The sequence below is a fragment of the Sciurus carolinensis genome, chromosome 17 (genome assembly GCF_902686445.1).
Source record: "Sciurus carolinensis chromosome 17, mSciCar1.2, whole genome shotgun sequence".
Classification (NCBI taxonomy): domain Eukaryota; kingdom Metazoa; phylum Chordata; class Mammalia; order Rodentia; family Sciuridae; genus Sciurus; species Sciurus carolinensis.
The window spans coordinates 57,520,308-57,544,503 of NC_062229.1; the positions used below are offsets into that span (position 1 = coordinate 57,520,308).

Sequence of the window (24,196 nt, forward strand, 5' to 3'; positions counted from 1 at the left end):
TGACCTTGTTCTTTTTGGGGATAAGGAAAGAGTGTGGTTTTAACCAAACATCAAATATCAGACTGTTTTCCAAAAGCTATTAATTGGTAGAAGTGTCCAATTAAATAATGAAACATTCTTGCCCTGATTAGCCCTAAGGGTTATGAATGCTACTAGTTCTGCCCCAGTTCAATTCAATCTGTCAACCAAGAAGTTATTCATCTACAATTTGGCTCTGTGGACAAGACAGGAACACAAAGTGTGTTCTCTGGTGAGTGACTGGAGATATCACTCCTGTTTCTAAATATTTTTCTGTCTTTGGGGTATCCCTGAGAAAACACCAGAACCCGGAAGCTGGGACACATTTATTTACTCTTTGTTAGCACTTCATTCAACTACAGAGAGCAGGAAGCAGATAAACATGTAGCTACCATTGATTGAATAGTACTTATAATTAATTTCTGGAATTTTATGAAATTACAGAACCTGAGAAGGTTTCATTTGCTTTTAGAATGCCAGGGATGCTGGTTTACATTTTAATCAGCAGGAATGTAGAAGGAAATATCTTGTCTGATTATGGGCTAGGAGTTCTACATGCACTATCTCATTTAGTAGTCAAAACAACCGTGCAGAATAAGTACTATTTCTTCCAAGTGTGTAGATGAGGTAACGGAGGCAAAAGAGGTTAATAACATGTCCAAGGTCATATAAGTAAGAAGAACAAATCCAGGACTGAAATCCAGGACTGTCTGACTCCAGTTGTGCACTGAGCCATGGTGCGCACTGCTCTTGACGTCTCAGTCTGGAAGGATGAGGATGTAGATAGCCTAGACAGAGGACCCTGTTTGAGGCTTATCAGATGGCCCAGGGCAGCAGGAGGCCAGTGGGCACCTGTGTTGGGAAGTGCCAAAGGAGGAGAGTCACTCCTAAGTGAATCCCTAAAGTCCTTCCAGGAGAGGAACATATGTCAGATAATCAGGGTAACTTGACTTTGAAACAGGAGTTTTGAATCAATGCAATATTGTAACCGAAGCAAGTGAGGGGTAACAAAGATGTTTATGAATTCTTTAAATAATGGGGCATTGTTGGAAAAATAGTTGCAAATGGCATACGTCTTGAGTGACATTCAAAGTGAGACCGTTGGCTTCCCTTTGAATAAAGAGTATTGTATACCCTAGAAAATGAAGAACTTTACATGGTGGCCCAGTGCTTTTAAATGCTAAAATAATTTACAAATTCGTTTTTCTTTAAGTTTGTACAGTATAAATTACATAGATTTTTATTACTTTTTAAAAAAACATGATGGTATACATTCCCTACTCTGATCTTGGGCTCAAATATATCAGGAAGACAGTGAAACTTAACCTTCTGCATTATCCAAAATGGCTTGACAATTAAATAAAAAATTTGCTCAGATTGTATCATGGCCTAAACTACCTTTTAACTATCCTCCTATAATTCCGTTTTGATACTCAAAATGTAATATGTGAAGATTAAAGTCAAAAGTTATACAAAGCTGGGTGCAGTGATGCAGGCCTGTAATTTCAGTGACTTCAGAGGCTGAGGCAGGAGGATCACAATTCAAGGCCAGCCTCAGCAACTTTGTGAGGTCCTAAGCAACTTAGTGAAAACTTCTCAAAGTACAAAATAAAAATGGCTGGGGATGTAGTTCAGTGGTAAGTGCCCCTGGGTTTAATCCCTAGTACAAAAAAACAAAACAAAACAAAAAACCAAAAACAACAACAACAACAAAAAACCCAAAAACCTCCACAAAATACTATACAATTCATTTTGCATTTTGCAATTCTTCTATAAAAAGTCATGTCCCCTCCACCCCAAAGATAATACCTGAATTTGTAATTGGTAGCATATTTTGTCTTTCTTGTGAAAATAACCATTCTTCAATAAGTTCCAACATATTCTAGAGTTACAAAACCTGTTATATAAGACTTTGTTTTTTTAAAGATGCACATAATGCAATTTGCAGCTTTAAAATTGTTCATTCATAATTGTTTAAATGCAGTTATATGTATGAAAGTGTTTAATTACCAGCTATCTACCTGGTTGCAACATTACCCAGAGGGCTATACTTCTTTCTTAATTAAAAATTATTTGAACTTAATAATAGGGAAATCTATTAAAATATGAATAAGATGTGTCAAGAAAGAACTTAACTAAACAGTTAGCAAATCAATTTCAGTGAGCATCCCTTAAGAATTACTAGTAGTCTTCCATATCAGGATATTAGAGCCAGTTCTCTTGTACTTCCTTTGTAAGAACCTTTAATTCTCCTTTGCCACAAAGTTCCTTCGTACTGGCACTTTGTAATAGTACATATCTTCCATGAGATGTCACTTACAAATTCCTAAATGCAAATCACAGCAGATTCCTACCAAGATCCCAGCTGCCTTTTCTGTAGAAATTGACCCAATGTAGCAAAACACAATGAGGAAAAAAGGCCGAGTGAAGTTGAACTCACACTTCCAGATATCAAACCCTCCTGCAGAGTTACAGCAATCAAGACAGTGTGGTCCAAGCAGCAGGGACAGATATTTAGATCAAGGGAACATAATTAGGAGGACAGAAAACAAAACAAAAGAAAAAAGTCCACAAGACGCTTACATGAACGACCGATTCGAGGGGGAAAGAATAGTTTTATCGAAAAATTGAGTTGGGGAGTTGGGATAACTGTATATTCATGCAAAAAAAAAAAAAAAAAGTAGGTCAACTCCTACCTCACATTGTACACAGAAAGTTAACTCAATATGGATCGTAAAGGCAAATTTAAGAGTTAGAACTTGCAAATTCTTAGAAAACTTCGAGGAGTAAATCTTTGTGACCTTGGATCAGGTAGTGACTTTGCTGACACACCAAAACGCAGTGTGAGAAATATAAAGTCTGGTGGTGCATTTTCAGAATATTCAGCCCTAATTGGATCCAATCGTAGCCTTTCCCTTTTGCCCACCCTAATTCTAAAGTCCGCCAATCGCATAGATTGTAACCTCGAGCTCCACCAATCAGAGTGAAGGGCAATGCTGCATTAGGTTAGAGATATAGCAGGTGGACAGCTGCCCAGGCGGGCTTGCTAGCCAGGTTCAGGTGGCGCTTGCTTCTGCCAGAAGTAAAGGTTTGCTTTGCCCACCCACTTTCCAGCACGTGTTTGATTTCTTGTCGCACCTCTTTATTTCTAACAACAGCCATAGAGGAAAAAAACAGACTTGACTTCATCAAAATTAAACAGTTCTGTGCTTTAAAAGACACCATAAAGAAAGGAAAGGACAACCACAGAATGGGAGGAAATATTTGCAAATCATATATGTTAAGGAATTTTTATCCCAACTAAATTAAGAACTCTCACAACTGAACAATAAAAAGACAATCCAATTAAAAAATAGGCAAACAGTTTGAACAGGCATTTCTCCAAAAGAGATAAACAAATGACTAATAAGTACATGAAATGATACTCGACATCATTAGTCATTAGAGAAATGCAAACCAAAATCGCAGGAGAGACCACTTCTTACCCACTGGGATGGCTTAAATGCAAAAGATAGATAAGAAGATGTGTAGACTAGGGTGTTGAGAAATTGGAACCCTTCTACATTGCTGGCAGGAACGTGAAATGGTGCAGCCACTTTGGAAAACGTTTGGCAGTTCCTCAAAAATTAAACGTAGCGTTCCATATGACTTGGCAATTCCACTCAGAGGTGTATATCCAAGAGTACTGAAAACATATGTCCACGTGAAAGCTTGCCCATGAATGTTCATGGCAGCATCATTTATAACAGCTAAAAAGTAGAAGCAATCCAGATACCCATCAACTGATAAATGAACCCCAAAAATATGGCATATCCATCCATACAGTGGATTCCGGCACAGAAAAGGATGGAGTGCTACAACATGCAAGGATCTTGCAGAAACATTGTGAACAAAGCCAGACAATAAAGTCACGTGTTGTACGATTGTTTATGTGGAATGTCCAGAATAGGCAGATCCATAGGACAAAGAGATTAGTGGTTGCTGGGAGTCTGGGGTCGGGGGAGTAATGGAAGTGACTGCTACTGGGTACTGCGTTTCTTTTGGGGTGATGAAATGATCTGAATTAGACAGTGGTAGTGGTTGCAGGATTCTGTCAATAAACTAAAAACCACTGAATTGCAAACTTTAAAAAGATGAATTCTGTCCTGTGTGAAAACAATCTCATAAATAGTTAAAAAAGTCATCCCTATGGGTCTGTGGGATCTGGGTAACACTGCCTCTGTGGAGTTAGCAAGCACACAGCGTTCTTTGACGAAATGCATTTCCACAGATTCTTAGTTGCTAATCCCAAGTGAAGAGGACGCTGATGATCAGAACTCTTTTCCCTATTGAGCATAAACTTTTAAAAGGCATCTCTGGAAGAACATTCCATTCTGTTGCAATTTCACTTTGAAATGAGGCAAGTCTGCCATATGCCTTTGATAATTTTATAACCTATTAAACTAAAATGGTCACATCTGCAAATGTGGGCAATAGATTGAAGTGATCATGTGAAGTGTTAGATAAAATTCTCTGAGTTGGAGTTTTGGCACTGAGACCACACTTCTAAGTGACTGGGAAGCAGCCCTTTGTGTCTTTATCCTCCTGCCCAAGATGAAGCTCCTTGCCCTGTTCATTCCTGTGAAGCTCTCACTGAGTCAGTCTCCTCATCTGTAAAATGGAACAGTAAGTAGTTTCTTACAGAGGTGCTGTGAGGCACAAAAGACATGTTGGGCTTGTGCTTTGTCATCTGCCCTGAGCAATTAAAAAAATGTCTCCTGAAATAATCCAAATGGTTTCTGGAAACTGCAGAAGCCCAAAGGCTCCTTAAATGCAGGGAATGGGTGAGAGTAAGGCCCTTGTTCTCCCTCCAAACTTTGGTCTCCTCATTTTCTTATTCCTGGTATTATACAGAGTGCTATATTTTAGGCAGTGCACTTTGCTGAGTGGCCGGGGACTTCATGTGGGTTTATGCTCCAAGTTTCCAAGCTTATTTTTGTGCTCTGGTTTAATTGCTCCAGAAAAATTAGAAGATTGAAAATAAACAACTTTTTGGATGTCCAGGATGACAGGCTGTACCTAGGAGAAAGGTGGCAAAGAAACTGGGGAGAACACGCATTGGCATTGGGATGCTTCCTAATGACTTATTTTGGCTCTGCTTTTGGCAGCCCACGTTGGCTGTAGTCAAGTGAGGCAGCACTGTAGAAGAATCTATAAGTCTGGTTTATTACCTACATTCCAATTTGTTAACACAATCGAAGGAATGAAATTATATTTGGGTAGGACAAGAATGTCTTTTTCTGTTCAGAAGTATTTTCTAAAATGAAAAACATGCAAAAAACAATTGACAACTTTCTTCTTAACTAACCACAAAACAAATCCATTTCTGCTAGGTTGAGTGATTCACTATTTTCATGAGAACATACACAAGAAACGATGTAAGTTTTGTCTTTGGATGCTTCCTGAGGAGAGGCCATCACTGTTATAAGATCTAACCCATGTTTACACAGCATAGCATGTTACCGACAAGAAGTGGTTCTTTGTACTGTCAATCTGGGTTCAAGTTCTGCCTCTTTAATCAAGCAACTGTTGTCCTTGGACAAGTCACATAACCCATTAAAACCTTGGTATCCTCATCTGGAAACAACCTCTCAGGGTCCTTATGAGGAGTAAATGAAATACTTCATGGAAAAGGGCTTGGCACAGTAAATGTTCAGGAAATATTAGCTATTTCTATTTTGTTGATGCTAATGATATCTATGTCTAATACCGGTGCTGGGCGGCAATTAATCTACTCTATAAATTGCAGAGGACATAATGGAAGCAAAGCTTTACGTTGTAACACATATAGAATACTTTGGACAGGACACATACAGAAAATCTTTAATGTTTTAAAAAAATAGAATGTAAGTGTCTTGGTTCTGCATAACCTCATTTGTCCTATAGTTTCTAAGTGCAGCTTATGGGGAACTGAAGGAAGAAAAGTAGTAAAGTAGAAAGGAAAAAAAATCAATCTGATGGACATGAATATAGCCACCAAACTAGCCTAGGGATTTATTCGATGACACTGCTTTACTGTTAACCTTCACTCACATCATTTATTATTTGGGGGAACTGCTGCAGAGAGACCAGAAAGTGAATAGAATAATGATGTTTTTATGGCTCCTAATGTAGATTGTTATTGAAAATCTGTCAATTTTACTGGCAAGCTTTTGGCTCAAAAATAAGATCTTCATTTATAATTTGCAGGCAGTGATAACGAAAATTGTGGGAAGTAACTGGGAAATAAAAAATAACTATTATGATGAAAATTACATAATTATCTTTCTCATTAAAAACATGAGGCATTCCATTATCCTTGGGATGTGCAATATACTCTTTAACAGCTGCTGTTACTGAACTAAAACGTATCTGAACAGTGAAGAAAATACATTACTGATCACCCAAATGATGAAAAATAGATATTGCTGAAAATGTGTGCAAAGTGGAACAGATTAGAACATAGCCACAAGGGCAGCCCACACGTGTAAACCACAGTGAAGCCACGCAGAGAAACTTCAGGTCTCAAACACCCCTACCCCTGAAATTTCTTTCATGGAGGTTTTGTGTATTAAAGTTGGCACTAGGTGGACCGGTGGATCCTTTGCTTTGATAAGGGGATCTGGAATTTCCTGAGAAAATCTTCACCTTCCAGGCAGAGGGAGACATGGTGTAGACAACAAACTTGTTTGTGATGGCCAGTCTTTATTTTTTGGTGCTGGGGATTGAACCCAGGGGTACTCAACCACTGAGTCACATCCCCAGCCCTTTTTTTTACATTTTATTTAGAGACAGGGTCTCACTGAGTTGCTTAGGGCCTCCCTAAGGTGCTGAGGCTGGCTCTGAATTGGCGATCCTCCTGCCTCAGCCTCCTGAGCTGCTGGGATTATAGGTGTGCACCACCGTGCGTGGCAGTGATGGCTCATTTCGGTTGTGCTAAACCAAAATTGAGAGATGCCTGAAAAATTGGTAAGGCACACTTCTGGGTCTGTGTGAGGTAGGTCCGGAAACAATTGGCCTGCTGGTAAGGAAATGGAAAGGGAGAAAGACCCGCCCTAAGTGTGGCTGGCTCGCCCAATAGGCTGAGGGCTCAGAGAGAACAAGCCGCGCACCGGAGCTGCTCAGACGCATGCGCAGTCTTGACTTTTTCTTGGTGGTGTGATTTTTGCTGCGTGGGTCCTTTTTGACCTCAAAGTCCACATTCTTAAGACTTTGAAGGTGAACTCACACCAGCAACTTTCCAGGGTGCCTCCAGGTCATCGGCCCCAACCTGGGGCTGCATCATTGGTCCCTCTAGTTTTATGGCTTTCATCTTCTTGGACTGAGCAGCTACTGGCTTCTCTGGCTCACCAGCAGGCAGGTGGTCTTTGTGGGACTGTCCAGCCTCCGATGGTGTAAGCCAGCCTGGTAAAATTCCTTAAAATTATCATTATGTGCACATTTTGTTGGTTAGAATAATTATATACACATTGTATTGGTTCTGTTCCTTTAGAGAACCCTTACTAATTTGTCATTTGGAAATATTTCTATTTGCTTCACTAAGAAATTCTGGCTTTCTGGTGCTCCTTCTGTGGAGGCACTCCTCCGCCCCCTAAAATAAAGTACTTTCTTATTGTTTTTCTTTTTTAGTTTTCACACATGAGAGTGAACACGTGATACTTGTCTTTCTGGTGTCTGGCATAGTTCACTTAATGTGATGTGTCCCCTGCCCCTACAACTTTCTTTCTTTTCTTTTTCTTTTTGTACCAGGGATTGAATTGAACCCAGAGGCACTTAACCACTGAGCCACATCCCCAGCTCTTTTTGTATTTTATTTAGAGACAGGGTCTCCCTGAGTTGCTTAGAGTCTCATAAGTTACTTAGGCTGGCCTTGAACTTGAGATCCTCCTGCCTCAGCCTCCTGAGCTGCAGTTATTACAGGCTTGTGGCCACTGTGCCTGGCTCTTTATTCATTTCTATGTAAGGGAAATGAATAAACCTAGGCTGTTTCTACCTTAGCTGTTGTGAATAGCACTGCAGTAAACATGGATATGCAGATATTTCTTTTGTATGCTGACTTCATACAAATATATAACCAGGAATGGAATACCTGGATCATATATGGTAGTTCTAGTTTTAGTTTTTTGAGGAATCTCTGTAATGTTTTTCATAGTGGCTGAACTAATTTATGTTCTCACCAAGAAGTGAATAAGGGTTCCTTTTTCTCTACATCCTCACTAGCAGTTGGGGTGTGTGTATGTATTATACCCATTCTAGCTGGGGTGAAATATCTCATTGTAGTTTTGATTTGTATTTTCCTAATGGCTAGTGTTATTGAGCATTTTTCATATATTTATTAGTCATTTGTGCTTCTTTAGAGAAGTGTCTATTCAAATCCTTTGTCCATTTTTACTTGAATTGTCTTCAAGTTTTTTTTTTTTTTTTTTTTAGTTCTTTACATCTGTATATTAACTCTTAAACAAATACCTGATGAATATTTTCTCCCATTCTGTGGATTGTCTTTTCACTCTGTTGATTGTTTGCTTTGTTGTGCTTTTTAGTCTGATGTAATCTCATTTGGCGTTTTTTTTCTTTTTTTAAGATTTATTGGTTCTTTTTAGTTATACATGACAGCAGAATCCATTTTGATATAATTATACAAGCATGGAATATATCTTACTCTAGTTAGAGTCCCATTCTTCTGGATGTACATGATGGTGGAATTCACTGCTGTTTTCATACATATACATGGGAAGATTATGTCAGATTCATTCCACTGTCTTTCCTTTTCCTTTCTCCCTGCATTCCCCATTTTCTAATCTACTGTACTTCTATTCTTCTCTTCACTGCTGTCCCCCCACTTATTGTGGGTTAGCTTCCACACATAGGAGAGAACATTTGACCTTTGGTGTTTTGGGACTGCCCTATTTTACTTAGCATGACAGTTTCTAGATCCATTCATTTGTTGCAAATATCATAAAAGCATTCTTCTTTCTGGCTGAGTAATACTCCATTGTGTATATGTACCACATTTTTTTTTTATCCATTCATCTGTTGAAGAGCACCTAGGTTGGGTTCCATATCTTAGCTATTGTGAATTGGGCTGCTATAAACATTGACATGACTGCGTCACTGTAGTATGCTGATTTTACATCCTTTGGATATATACTCAGGAGTGGGATGCCTGGGTCAAATGGTGGTTCCACTTTTTGTTTTCTTATTTCCTTATTTGCTTTTGAAGTATGGTCCTATTTTGTGCATTGGGAGTTTTATCCAAAAAATTATTGGAAGTTTTTCCCTTGTATGCTCCTCTAGTAGTTTCCAAGTGTCAGGTGTTACATTAAGATCTTTGATTCATTTTGAGTTGATTTTTGGACAGGGTGAGAGAGAGGGGTCAAATTTCAATCTGCACATGGATATCCAGTTTTCCCAGCGCCATTTGTTGAAGAGGCTGTCCTTTCTCCACTGTATATTTTTGGCACCTGTTTTAGTCAACCTTTTTGTTGTGACCAAAAAGACCCAACAAAAACAATTTAGAGGAGGAAAAGTTTATCTGGGTCTCATGGTTTCAGAGTTCTCATAGATGGCTGACTCCATTCTTCAGGGCCCAAGGTAAGGAAGGGCATCAAGACAGAAGAGTGTGGTGGAGGAAAGTGGCTCAGAACATGACCACCAGGAAGGAGGGGGGAGGGAGGGAGGGAGGGAGGGAGAGAGAGAGAGAGAGAGAGAGAGAGAGAGAGAGAGAGAGAGAGAGAGATCTCTTTTTCTCAGTGAGGAGAAAAGATATACTCCAAAGGCACAGCCCAGTGACCCATCTCCTCCAGCCACACCCTACCTGCCTGCAGTTACCATCCAGTTAGTCCCATCAGCGGGTTAATTCCCTGATTGGGCTAAGGTTCTCATAACCCAGTCATTTCACCTCTGAATTCTTGCATTGTCTCACACATGAGCTTTGGGGGACACCTTATGTCTAAACCATAACAGCCCCTTTGTCAAAAATGAGCTGGCTGTAGACGTGTGGGTTTATTTCTGGTTTCTCTCTTCTTGGCTGTTGCTCTTTGCATCTGTTTTTATGCTAATATCATGCATGTTTGGTTAGTATGGTTCTGCAGTGTTTTAAAATCAGTTATTGTGAGGACTTCAGCTTTGCTCTTTTTGCTTGAGATGGCTTTGGCTATGCAGGGTCTTTGATGTGCCACCTGAATTTTAGGATTGTTTTTTCTAGTTGTGTTTAGAATACCATTGGTATTTTGATGGGGATTGTACTGAATCTGTGGATCCCTTTGGGAAGTATGGCTACTTCAACAATATTAATTCTTCCACTCTGTGAACCTGGGAGTTCTTCTGCGGAGTCGCTTTTAAAATATCCTTTACTTGTCCACCTTGCGGCCTTCTCCAGCATGCTCTCTAAGGTCAACTGAATTCAGCCCTCAAGGACTAGCTGTTGACCTTGGAGAGTGCTGTGTATTGTAGTTACCCTCTACTGGGGCACAAAGTAAAAATCAATTTGACCAGAAACTTGTGGTGAATAAAATATTGAATACAAGTTCATAATAATTTCATGTATTCTTTTACTTTTTTTTTTTTTTTTTCTCCCTGACTGTGCTACATCCCCAGTCCTTTCTTAGTTTTTATTTTGAGACAGGGTCTTACTAAGTTGCTGAGGCTGGCCTTGAACTTGTGATCCTCTTGTCTTAAACTTGCAAGGAACTGGGATCTTAGGTGTGTACCACCAGGCCTGGCGTAAGTTCCTATATTCTATGGATAGGCACTAACTTCAGTCTGCGAAGAAAACTCTGAGCAACTAAAGGTAATGATGTAAATGCATATAAATCATTTTACAAAATGCTCTGCTATATGGTATCTGATCTGAGTGAGAACACTTAAGAAATACTCATATTTACTCCAGAGAATTTTTAAAAGAAGAGGGTCCAGAGAAAGTTACCTAAAATAAGTCAAGAATTATATACTTTTTCTTCCTGATAAGCTAACTCCCCAGGAAGAGAAAGAACTACACATTATGATATTTAGCTTATTTAAGTCAGGAAATAGGACCGTAAATACAAGTGGTCTATCAAAGCACTTTTGCTTTACTTGTCAGGCAGTTTTACTGTTTAAGAGCAATAGATGATAAAAGATGTTTTAGAAAGTATTTTTCTCGCATGGAAATTTCTATTACAGAAAGTATATTTTTCTACAAAATATGAACCACCTCTTAAATATAATTGCTTGGAAAGCTGAAAGTGAAAGCTAGAAGAATTTTACAAGTGTGTAGTTCTGTGATTCTCCATAGGAAAGCAAAGTTTGAATTTTTAAGATCTGAGAAGGCATACATAAAATCAATAGCCATGAAAGTAAATAATGGAAAAGTGAAATATGGTACTATTTTTATGTTACAAAATAATACATTTTATGCTATAAAATATTTTTTGCTTGCAATAGTGTATTTAAAGGAATAACTGTTTGATTCTTGCATGTACTTCGGGTAGATTTTTCCAATTTGACCCATTTAAGAAGACATATAATAATTAAATTAGTGTTAAATGATAAACAGAACAGAGGAAAAATAAAAGCATGATTTGGTGTCTGACAATGTGTATCTTTTTAAAAGAGAGCTTTAATTGTAGTCGGACAAAATACCTTTATTTACTTTTATGTGGTGCTGAGGATGGAACCTAGTGCCTCACACATGCTAGGCAAGCGCTCTGCCACTGAGCCACAACCCCAGCCCTGACAATGTGCATCTTAACACTCAATTTCAGTCAGCTATTCCTCTACCCTTCCATTTATAACCACACGTGAAAAACTATTCAGTTATTACCAAAGTTTGGCATTAAAAAAAGTATCTGGGTGAGGGATTGGACTGTTTCTTCCTGAATGTTTGGCACCATAAGTACTCAACATAAATATCATGTTCTAGTGATGTTTCCCCTTCAGAAGTGAAGCATTTGCAAAGGACAGTGAGCGTAGGACCAGGGAGAGATTTATCAGAGGTTTTAATAGAAGGGATATGTCATTATTCTTCCTCTCTTCCCTTCCTTCTCCTCCGGTGCCAGCTTTGCTCTGGGCACTGCAGATGCTGGGAATATCCTGGTAGACTAACACGTGATCCCTGCCATCGGGGCTTTATCTTGAGGGCAACAAGCAGTTGTCACGTGATGCAGGAGAATGCCACAATGACACAGAATTGAAGGTGTGGATATGAGTTGGTGGATATGGGTTGTGCAGTGCTGGGATGGTTTGTGGAGACAGGAGGAAAGGAGGCCAATCAGGAGACGACTACACTGTTAGTAGAGACACTGAGGTGCCCGTGTTAAGAAAATGATGACAAAAAAGCCAGACTGATTTGAGCATTCAAACCAGTATGTTGGGGGCAGAGAAGGTCATACTTAATCACTCCAGAAATCTCTTAAATGAAATCCGAGGTTCCCTAACCCCATTGTGTTCTCATTTTTCTCCCTTCCCGTGGGAAGGGGCTGGGATTGGCAGACAATTGTGCTCTTCAACTTGGGTCTTCGAACTTCTGCTCAGAACCAGTTTGTCTGTCTGTAGTGAAGAATGAGAACTACGGACTGGACTGTGGATCTTTTATGAACATTTCTTCTTAGCACTCACCTGGGCCTAAATTTTGTCCATGCAATATACATTGGAGAAATTTATCTTTCAGAGTCTCAGGTAGGATAAAGAAAAGGTGGTGAGTGGGTGAGACTATTTCTGTCCCTGAACAGTACTTGATGGTCTCAGTTGCTGGCAGTCCTTTCTGCGGTAAGCTACTGACTGAGCCAGCTCATTCTCCACCATGCTGAGCCCCTGAGCATGTTCATAAGGGTGAATGGTTGAAGAACCCTGCCTTCAGGCAGGAAACAGGACAGAGTACCAGGGACACCTGAAACACACCTTGTGGAGTGGTGGCTCTTACGTATTTTTTTCACAGATGTACAAAAAGAAGCAAAGTTTAATCTTGTCTAGAGAAGAAAGTAAACAGAACATGTAGCAAACATGCCCTAAGCTTTAGTCCTAAGCCCTGTACATTGGTGGAACTAGAGTATAGGTTTTTAAATTTGGTGTGGCGGCTCAACAGTGCTCTCTCTTCTTCAGTTCAAAAAGTAGTGTTTGATTTTCTATAACTGTCATATACAGCTGGCAGTAGGATTTCTGTGATCATATGTGTATTTTGTATATGACATAGGCAGAACCTAGTAGGAACTTCTGCAATGAACATTAATTCAATAAATATTTATTAGGCTCCTGCTGTGTGTAGGTACTACAGAAGACACGCAGGGGAGAAGGATGTGCCCGGTACAAGAGTACTAAGGTATAGTTAGGAGCAAGAAGTGCCAGTGTGCTATTGCACCATAGGGTGACTCCAGATGACAGTAATAATGCTGTACTTCTCAAAAAGCTAGAAGAAAGGTTTTCACCGTAAAGAAACCATAACAGTTTGAGGAGATACATTTAACCTGATTTTAACATTGAACTACGCATATATGTATCAGAATATCACAAGGTACCTGATTTATATGTACCATTTCTGTATTTTCAAGATCAGTTAAAATTTTTAAGTTAAAAGTCTAATGGAAAGCCGGGTGCTGTGGCGCACACCTGTAATCCTAGAGGCTCAGGAGGCTGAGGCAGGAGGATTGAGAGTTCAAAGCCAGCTGCAGCAAAAGTGAGGCCCTAAGCAACTCAGTGAGACCCTGTCTCCAAATAAAATACAAATAGGGCTGGGGATGTGGCTCAGTGGTCGAGTGCCCCTGGTTTCAATCCCTAGTACCCACCCCCCCAAAAAAAAGTCTAATGGCAGAGAGGACACTAATGTAAGTGATATTATCATAAGGCAGAAGGTAGTAAAGGTCATTTAAAAAGTTCCATTTATACTTTTACGGAAATTTAGAGGACTTCGTGAGAAGCCAGATGTTTGGTGCATCATTTAGAAAACCCCATAAAAATCAGTTGATTTGGCAAGAAGCCTTTTTTCCTACTGTGGTGCATCAGAGTACACAGTCCTTTCTTCCTTCAGTAGCATACTTGGTGTAAGACATTTCTCTTTGCTTGGCTTGAGCAGTGCAATGCATGGAAATACTCATGAGATGGAGGTGGCCGTTCGTCTCACTTTGTTCTTAAGTTATGTCCTGGTTTCGAGATCCACTGAGAAAGAGTGGACTTAGCTGTTCACCCTGGTGAGCTGAGTTCCATGGAAATGTTTCCAGGCTATTTTAAATATATGGAAAGGATGAATAACTGGGGAATCTGGACAGGTACAAAGACTTGGTTTCCTTGACTGATCTGGGACCACTAATTCTCGTTTATCCCAGATTTGAACAGGGGAATTGGGATGATTGAGCAAGGCAAGATGATATATGCAACTAGATTTAATTAATATTTTGATTTGAGTTGGATCAGGTTTTTCATTTAGAGAGGAAATAAATGGAAAATAAAATATTCTATTTGCTAGAAATGGGGCTTTGGCAAAACTCTATTCTTCTCTTTAGCAATGATTTCTGTCTTTTTCATAAGATATAGATGTTGTTCATTGATTTCACATATGTAATCCATTTGGGCTCGACATGTTTTGGATCAATGTCTTTCCGTATAACTGATATGCACTTGTTACATGCATGAAAAGTTAGCTTACTATGATCTGATTGAAAAACAACCGTTTCTTTCCCTTTGGTTCATCATTTAGCTACTGAAAACCTGCACAGCCATTGAATAGGATTTGTCAGCGTAGCATGGAAGTTGTCTTGCCATTTTCACATTCCAATCATCTGCTCATCTGCTTCTCAGAAGAACAAATACCAAATGCTTTTGAGTTAGGTTAATATATATATTTAAAAGTCCCAAATCTCTTGAACCGATCATATTCTGGGTGCAGAAACGTTTGTTTGTTAAATATTCAATCACGCCCTGTGCCAGGAACATCAATAGAGTTTGCCTGATTAACTGTAGCAGAGCATATGTACACTGGAGAGGAGAATGATTTCCCCAAGGAGCCTGCGCTTCCTCTGTTGAACTAGGTTTCTTAAAAGGACATGCAGATGGGCATTTGGACAATAATTTCTGGATGCACAAAATGGATTGCTCTTGCTGCGTTGTAATTTTGAAAAGATAATTTTAATGACTCTGGAGGGCCACCTACTTGGAGCAGATGGGACCGAAGCTCTTTGTAGCACAACTTTAATGTTGAATGAGTCAGGATAGAGCTCTATTTTAGCCTTTGTAAAAGTGGATGATCATATTTATTTATATTTCAATTGAGTTTCAAATTCAGTCTGCCAGGAAGAAGTCTTCTGTAACATTCTTATAAGTTCTGTAACAAAACACATCTGCAAGATTCCAAGCACGCTTTTGAATTTGTAATTGAGATTGAGTTAGCAAAAGTTTTTACTTTTCCAGTGTTTGAAATGTGTGAGCTGATAGCTTCTACTGGTTGGATGATAGCACTATTGAACAGACATAGTGTGGACATACTTATGATTTGTTGACAAGTCATATTTTTCAATAAGCTAGATTTTAAGCTCTTTTAACTCAGAACACTTTAAAAGATTTCTTGCAAAAATCTCTACCCACAACCAAATATTTACCTGCAAGATGTTGGTCTTTTAGCAAATATGGTAGAATGTTAGGTTCTAAGCAAGTGTTTTGTGACCTTTGTCACCTGCCTATGACAGGGCACAGCCAAGTCATGGGGCCAAGAGGCTGCTGACCTTTGCAGAGAAGCACTTCAATAGGCAAAAATAAAGACATGTTGACGTGAACCCCTAAAAGGACTGCTCACACAGAATAAATATTAAATTTATTCAGTAGGTCTAGAGAGCATGTTATGTTGTAATTCATAAATACAGGATTAAAATCAAAGGGCAACATGATAAAAAGGAAGAGCCCTTCCATTTTTATCCAATATATAAATTGGCACTTAAAGTTTTTAAGAGCTGAGTGTGGTGGTGGCACATGCCCGTAATCCCAGTGGCTGGGGAGGCTGAGGCAGGAGGATCACAAGTTCAAAGCCAGCCTCAGCAACTTAACAAGGCTCTAAGCAATGTAGTGAAATCCTGTCTCTAAATAAAATTAAAGAAAGGGCTGGGGATGTGGCTCAGTGGTTAAGTGCCCCTGGGTTCAATCCTTGGTACCTCTCCCACTAAAAAAAAATTTTTTTTAAAGATACACAGAAATATAAACAGCCACATGTGGACTACATATTCTTTTCCATTGCACATGTATAGGTCAGGGTAAGAGAGTGACTCAAAATCATTAGTAATGTCTACAGAGGTGAGTGGCTTATAGTATAATCTAGAAATATATTCTATTATGAAAAATTATAAAACAAAATAAGTACACTATTTTACAACAAAAATATCTTGAAAGCAACGAGCACTACCAGGAAAGTCAGAAGAAAGGGCTGTACCCCAGCATCTTAATCTCTTGTTTGTACATTTGTCTTCCGTAGGCTTCCCTGCAGCTGGACCCAAAGAAGATGCGGAATCTTCCTAGCTAATCTGAACATGATGGTAGTCAGGTCACATAATTCATGTCCAAATATGGGTAATTTAGAGGGCCCCAAATGTTCCCATCTGGGCAGTTATCACAAGACCAACTGCATGGCCTTACAGCTATCTCCTTCAAATTGTGACACACAGCCAGAGCACTGGGGGAAGAGTGACAGTACCATATTTCTAAAGAAAAATTAGGGGAATAATGAAATATTAAAGTAAAGCTAATTATTTGAAGTCGCAAACCAGGTGTATATATGAGAAGCTATGCTGGGAATAATGACATAAAATACAGAAAGAATAATGGTAACATGCTTCTGTTTCACCAGGTTCTGCCATAGTGTGACAGGTACTCTGTTTTAATGACTTTTCTAAGATAACTCAGTTTACATATTAGTTTTTGATTATATAGCTCACCATGAAATGTATTTCAATGAGGTGCTTTTCAAGTAAGTGCAACTTCAAAATTAACTGACTACCTGGCATATTATATAGTAAAGAAAATAGGGAATAAAATATACACTAAGCAGAGTCAGACAAGAGCATATGCAAAAAATTTATACTTACGAGACTCTCACACGAAGATCTCAGATGTGAATTATTAGCAACTTAAATTATAAATCACTAAATTGCAATCACTGAAAGTTTATTGTAATTAGCCTTTACTATTGAATGTGTACTTTTCTTCTATCATAATAATGATTTGATTATGCCTACTTTATATGCTACTGAATTTATCTAACTTCCCTTTAAAAATACTCATTTAATATCAAATAAAGTTTTTTAATTATAAGTTGTATGCTTCAAGCACAGTAAGTAATGTAATTATTACTTGTCTGCCCACTGTTATTTGTAATATAACATATTTTCCTTAAGTATAATTATGTTACTCTAAGGAAAAAGGATATAACATTCTAAAGTACTACAACTAATGGTAAGGATTCTTTAATGAACTAAATTGATTTTTTCTCCTTCAAAAATTGTATGTAAATAAACATTCCAAATAGATAATCCAATTTTCCTTGATTTACATAATTAATAAATGGACAAAGCTATCCTACAGGAAAAACAATGGTTAAAAACAGAAAAAAGAAGAAAACCCATTTGGTGAACAAAGGACCATTACAAATTCTAGAACTTGTTCAAATATAACTTTTTGTTTATTTGTTGTATTTCTGTATCTTATTTTTTTAAACTGAGGTTTTATTCTTTATTTTATTTATTTATTTATGTATTTATTTATTTATTTATTTTGGTGCCAGGGATTGAACCCAGGGCTGCTTAACCACTGAGCCACACCTCCAGCCCTTTTTGGTATTTTATTTAGAGACAGGGTCTCGCTGAGTTGCTTAGGGCCTTGCTAAGTTGCTGAGGCTGGCTTTGAACTCGTCATCCTCCTGCCTCAGCCTCCTGAGCTGCTGGGATCACAGGTGTGCGCCACCATACCTGGGCTATTTCTGTATCTTGGTTTGCATCTTGTTAGTCTCTTTTAACAGCAAACCCCAAAGCTTGATAACATGGCAAAGCTTTTGCCCTTTCTGCCTGCCACTCTCAGTAGGCTCCAGGTGAAGGTGGGCAAGGCAGATACTAGCACTGAGAGGGGCCTCCAGCCATTCTCTACTGTCACACCAGGGAGCCCAGCACTGGGTGAGCAGACCGCTATGCCAGCAAGAGCTTGGGTAGTACACCATAAATTTGTTTTCATTTTTATGTAGTTGGTAATAAATACATAATAAACATTCAGGACAGTACGGAAAATAATACTAAATTAAAATGTTCGTTTTCTCATGAAGGCCTGTTGCTTCTTAAGGCTTACACTTCACATAGATGGAAGAGGTGAGTTCCTCGTGTGGTATTATTTAAAGGGAAGTTCCCCCTCGTGCTTCCCTCATAGTCACCCAAGGAACCCCCTTTCCCACCTGCTGTGGATTTCCACCATCAGAGTAAGTCTTTTGTGTCAGGTAAGAAAGATGGCAGCTATGTGTCCATGGAAAGGGGATGAGCTGGTTCCATTAGTAAAATGAGATGAACCAAGTGATCAGATTCTGTAGAAGAATCAGTGGCTGGGGTGGGGACACTACTAGATGCTGAAGACAAATGTCCATTTCACGGTTTTCACAGGTTAATATTTTTAAGGATGAAAAGGAAAAAATATGTTCAACAGAAACATTTAAAATGCCAGCATCAAATGCAGAATTCATGTATAAAGGGGTTTGCAGTAGATTTATGTTTGGCACGATTAATTGTTTCATTACCATCAGAAACAAGGGTAGTGTGAACAAAATATCCTCCATGTATTTTGCTGAAGGAAATCATTAAAAGTTACAAAACCCCATAATTATTGCCTAAACAATTCCACCATATTCTCAACTGGCTCTGAGGCTAGGAACTGTGGACTTTATCTACATCCCACTGACATACAGGTTTCTTAATCAGTTACTAAAAAAGAGTTTTGTAAGCATACATAAAATTTTTCTAATTTTATCTACAATTTCTATATTAAATGATGTGTATATTTTTACTAAACCTTAACTTGACTGTTTTCTGCCTTTAAAATAATTTTTTTTTCAGCAAATATGAATGGCTGTTGTTGGGAAGAAGGCTAAAAAAAACCTCACATATAAATTCATTTCATATGGGGGAAAAGTTATCACATTGCATTAAGTTTTAAACAGATGTTTCCAAACAATATTCAGTTTGATTTTCAACAAGTTTTAAAAAACTTTTTTTTTTTTATGAATTTACTAACTTATATTTATAGTCTACATAATTCCAAACAGAAAACCTCCTGTAAGGCAAGTCCCAGCACTAATTCATGATTCATTGTCTAAACTTTAATTGGCACAATTTTTGAAATTCTGGGACCATATGGAAAATAATGAGTCCTAATGGGTCTAAGGTGAAAAAATGGCAGGGGAGTAAGAAAGCCAGAAAACCGTGTGTTCAGAATGCCTAGCGACCACAACACAACTTCCCCAGAGATCTATAAGGATGTGTTCTCACTGGTTTCTCCATCATATAACTAAATTATCTATTATTTCTCATTCTGTGAGACAAAGATTAAAATGAAAAAAAAAAAGCCTAACCAATAACTATTTTCTATAATCACAGATGATATTGGCCGTCAATAATAAAAAAGGCAGAATTTAGAGTTACCATAACAACATAATGCCACTGTTGATTGACATGGCAATCTGCTGCAAATTTATAAATAGCAGTTGCTTTCCCCCATTTCATTTCAGCTAGCGTGAGTGCTTATTGGAGCTAATGGAAATACTGTGTTTTAAGGCTACTTTACTCATCAAGCAGTGTACCTCTTGGCTGCTGTCACCACCATAGAAGTCATCCTCCAGTTGGGCGTCTCCTCTTGTCATACTGTTATCTTCTTTTAGATCCCAAATAAACGGGCATTCCTCTGGGGACAGATTCTGTGTCTTCCCATGAGGTGCTGATCGTGGTCTAGATGAAAAAGTGAAAATGTTCTTTGGAAAGCTCTGGGTCTCCTCTGCTTGTTGGTCACGTTCACTGTCCTTGCTGGCTTCGAGGCACAGGTGTGAAGTGATAGAGTCATCCAGAAGGAGAGACTGTCTGCCAGATTCCAAATGGGGAATGTGATCATCATTTTCAGGAAATATCCATTCATCTGACATTTGGGAAAGATGACAAAAAATTAGAGTAGTGTTCCATAATAGTGATATTTTAGGTAGGTAGTTGGGTTAAGATTTCTTGTTGTTGAAACAAGTGATTTATCATATAAGGCAGAAGCCAAGGAAGGCAATTTATCCACCATCTTGTAACTTGCTAAACATTTAATCCATAGATCAGTGTCTATAGCTACAGGCAACTCATTTGCACTTCCTCTGCATCCGAGTTGAAACACTGGCCAGGAAATTTGTAAGTCTGAAATAATTATCACCTGTCTGGCAGCAAGTTCTTTATAGCACAACCTCATTAATTTGACATTCCAAGGGGGGAAAGTCTTCCAACTTTAAAAGGGTTTGAGTTACTAATATCTCCTTTTAACTATAGGAAGACAGTGTACCGCCCTTAACAAGCTTCTTTAAACAAAATATCTGGTCCTGTTTTGGATTACACATCATGGAAGAGAGAAAATTATGCAGAGGTTGACAGTCTGTCTCCATTCTATGGACTGAAAAACAGGGCCATTTGCAGATTCAGCTGAGTAGACTTTTCAAGTAAGAGTAAACCCAAAGAAACATTGGTAATCTGAGTGGTAGATTCTGCTCGATGAAATATTCCTCTATGTTTAGTTTTAGGTCATGAAAATCTTTTTTCACATTATTTGTTTTCTTTCAAAATACCGTATTCTACCACTGAGACATATTTTTATCAAACCCTTTAGGAACTATCTCTTAACCTAAGGCTACCTTTATATAATATGATTTGCCTATAAAAAGGGTGAGAAATACACAAAATCTTAGAGACTGTCTGTTGAGGACAAGGCTTTCATGGTTTCAGGGACAGAATCTAGACATATGGCCAGTGGCAGGCTAAATGTACACCTGGTCACCTTCCCAGAGGTATAGGTCAGTGTAGCTGTGGACAGTTGTCATGAACAAGTACACTGGACACTCCATTTTGGACAGCAAACCCTTTTGTGTGGTGCTAGGCACATAGTAGGTACATAGCAAAAACAGTAGGGGCTCTAGAAATGCTGGAAAAGGTTATGAAGACTAATGTGTTGTGTTATATAATGGATGTGTCAAGGAAATTGGAGGAAAAGATACTGGTGGGAATCTTCATTGTGTAATTTAATAATTTCTATGAACTGTTGCCAAACATATTTTTAACTGTCAAAAAGTCAAAGTAGAAGGAGTGTTTTATACCACACCAACTCTAATTATCTCACTACCACATGCTTTTTTGGAATTTGTACTTTTACCTCAAGTATATTTCCATATCAATTGTAATGAATAATTTGGTGTGTTTTCTTAGGAAAATATGTAAATTACTGTGTAATCACAATATTGCAGCAAACAAGATAAATGCAAGAATGATCACCTAAACATCTAATTAGTTTTTCTACACAGTCAGATTTATGCTAGAGACACTAATTGCGCCTAACATTTTAATGAAGGTTTCCACATCGCATAAATAAGACTGACAAACTACAAACAATTTTCATTTATTTTCCGTTTTCCCTTGCTCAAAAACAATTTGCTTTTTTAAAAGTGGCACACACCTGCTAGGCAAGATAGGTGGATGGCTTGGTGCTCTCTGCTACAGCCATCTCTGTTTATAAAGAAGGTGGCAAAATGCAGCAGAGGGGACAGTAGCAGTGTCTTGGGAATACTTCATAGTTTTAAAATTTCATTATGAATGGGACAACCCATTCACAAATAAAAGATGCTCATCCATTAAAATTTGACATAAAATAGAGGTTACAAAAGGAGATATACAAAAAATTACAAATTTTTAGCAAATGGCCACCTCATAGCTTTTCAAAAATGACTGATTTCTAAACGTTTGGCATAATTATAATTTTAATAGTAAAGATGCACCTGCTTGTTCAGGAGGCGGGGGTCCTGGGCTGCTGGGGTTCAACACCTCTGCTTTTTGCTGGGTCCCAATGGTATGGACGGTTGTTCTTTCCTCTTCATTCCTGTTATTTCCTGAACTGCCTTTATTGGAAAAAATAGTTTTCATTCTGTTACTGCTTTTGATATTTATAGAGAGCAATTTTTGAGGAATGATGTCATTTTCCATTAGATTATTTTAAAGAGAATGAGAGGTCACAATATAGATAATATGCATTTTTTTTTTTAGCAGAATGTTTTAAGATGAACTCGGCTGCATTTTTGGAACTGTTCACCTTAAAATTCTTTGATATTTGCACAGGGACATTTTAGATTTAAGTTTTATGATATGCAATAAAAAGAATTCCAAAACCCATAGAATTTTTAAAGGGTCTTATAATTTTTTCTTGGGTTCCACATAAGATGGAGTGCTTTTCAAAAATTGTAATTCCTACTAAATGTGACTCTTTTAAACCTTGGTCTTTTCTTCAGTTCTTTAAGAAGACAGATGCAGGCATTATTTTAGAATTAGTTTTTCTGTTTACTCTTTTATAAAAATAACATGAAACCTGGCAGGCTGAATTTCAACCAACCCAGCAACCTCACATTTTTGATAAGTTTGCTAACATAGCATACATTATAGCCTTTGGGCTGGATCAGGATCGACTAATATATGTGTATACAGATCTACACATACACGCCTCAAATCCAGCATTTAAAGGAATAACTGTAAAGCCGTCCAATGCTTAACTGATTGCAAAGAGTTTAAATTTTAACCTACATTATATCATATGGCAAAGAATCCAGAGGGAGAGACAAGCAAGCATAACAAGTAATCTGAAAAGAGCCCAATTTAGAAAGAAAAGACACAAATGAAATATGAAGAATTATAATAAAGTTCAATTTTAGTCAAGTCTGCAGGCAGGAACTTCAACTATCACATTTAGGCCATTTTTAAAAAACAATAATTTAAGCTTATTCAGCCTTTGAGAGCAAACGCAGGCAGTCCTTTATTTCGGGGGTTGTCTATTTAATCCAGCAAATCTCTGCTAGGGCTCTAGAGCAATTCTTTTGCAGAAAATTTGATTTCCATAATCCCTGTAGAACAGACATTTATATTTTAAATGAATTGGTTCATAATCCTTTGAAATTTACAACCTGTGGAGAGATTCCATTGCCCTGAATAATATACAGATCTAAGATAGTATTGAATGAGTGCCATACCGCTGGGCGTCTCTGTCCTGTCTCTGCTGGTGCTTTTTAACCGAAATCTTCTTCTGTTATTATTCTTATCTGCTGATGGTTCTTGAGGGGGATGTGGATGCATAATAGGTAGGTTGGCTGGTACATTTTCATATCAAAGAACAAAAGCCAGGACATAAAGTGCTATATCGCTTGAAATAATTCAGTAAATATAATTATCACTATAATGAGAATATTCATGTATCATTTTGACATAATGTGAAGCTGTATCAAAAACACAACTATTCCTGCAATAGAAAATAGGTGTTTAGTTCCATTCCAATATTAGGATTGTTTCAGACTTTCAAAAATGACTGATAAATTTTATTCATGAAATACAACATTTATAGAAGACCTACAAGTAATTTGATTGATGTTAATCGTGCAACATGCTATATTAGAAATATGAAAAAATGAAATTGACAGCCAGTACAGAAAAAATAATTCCTCCTTTAAAAGAGGGAATGTAGCTGAGTGTACACTTCAATGAAAGCTTAGTAGTTTCCCAAAGAACCCTGGAGAACTGAGGTCAAACCTGGAGAAGGCTTCTTAAGTATAATTTAATTCTTTAATAATTATATTCATAGCAGCATTTACTAAACGTTTCCTTTCTTCATGCACTATGATACACTTAACTGGGCTTTCTTATTGAACCCTCAAAGTATTCCTTTCAGGCTGCTGTTATTTATTATTACTAGTGCAAAGAGTAATGGTGTCCCCATTTTAGAGACAAGAAAACTGAGGCTCAGCAGGTACAAGAAACTTGATCAAAGGCTCAGGTAGTGGTAGAGCTAGGACTTGGTATCTATGTCATTCATTTCATTATGTCAGTTTTAAATTCCATGAGGAATACTGTCTGTAATAGTGATCATTCGTTTCTAAATACGGTGAAATAATTTCTAATGCCCTCTT

The 24,196-nt window shown here is 38.0% G+C and overlaps 1 protein-coding gene across 3 annotated transcripts in view; it reads right to left on the reverse strand.

Annotated features, from left to right (window-relative positions):
* Cfap20dc (CFAP20 domain containing) overlaps positions 1 to 24,196 on the reverse strand; it is a 230,944-nt gene that overhangs the window by 67,790 nt on the left and 138,958 nt on the right. The window contains exons 10-12 of one of the 3 annotated variants that reach the window (XM_047531684.1): positions 23,267 to 23,347; positions 22,028 to 22,147; positions 19,820 to 20,148 (exon numbers count right to left, since the gene is read on the reverse strand). In XM_047531684.1, coding sequence (XP_047387640.1) covers positions 19,820 to 20,148; positions 22,028 to 22,147; positions 23,267 to 23,347 — 530 coding nt within the window. Of the gene's footprint in view, positions 1 to 19,819; positions 20,149 to 22,027; positions 22,148 to 23,266; positions 23,384 to 24,196 lie in introns of all 3 variants that reach the window. The other 2 variants (XM_047531683.1, XM_047531685.1) reach the window with 2 other exon arrangements.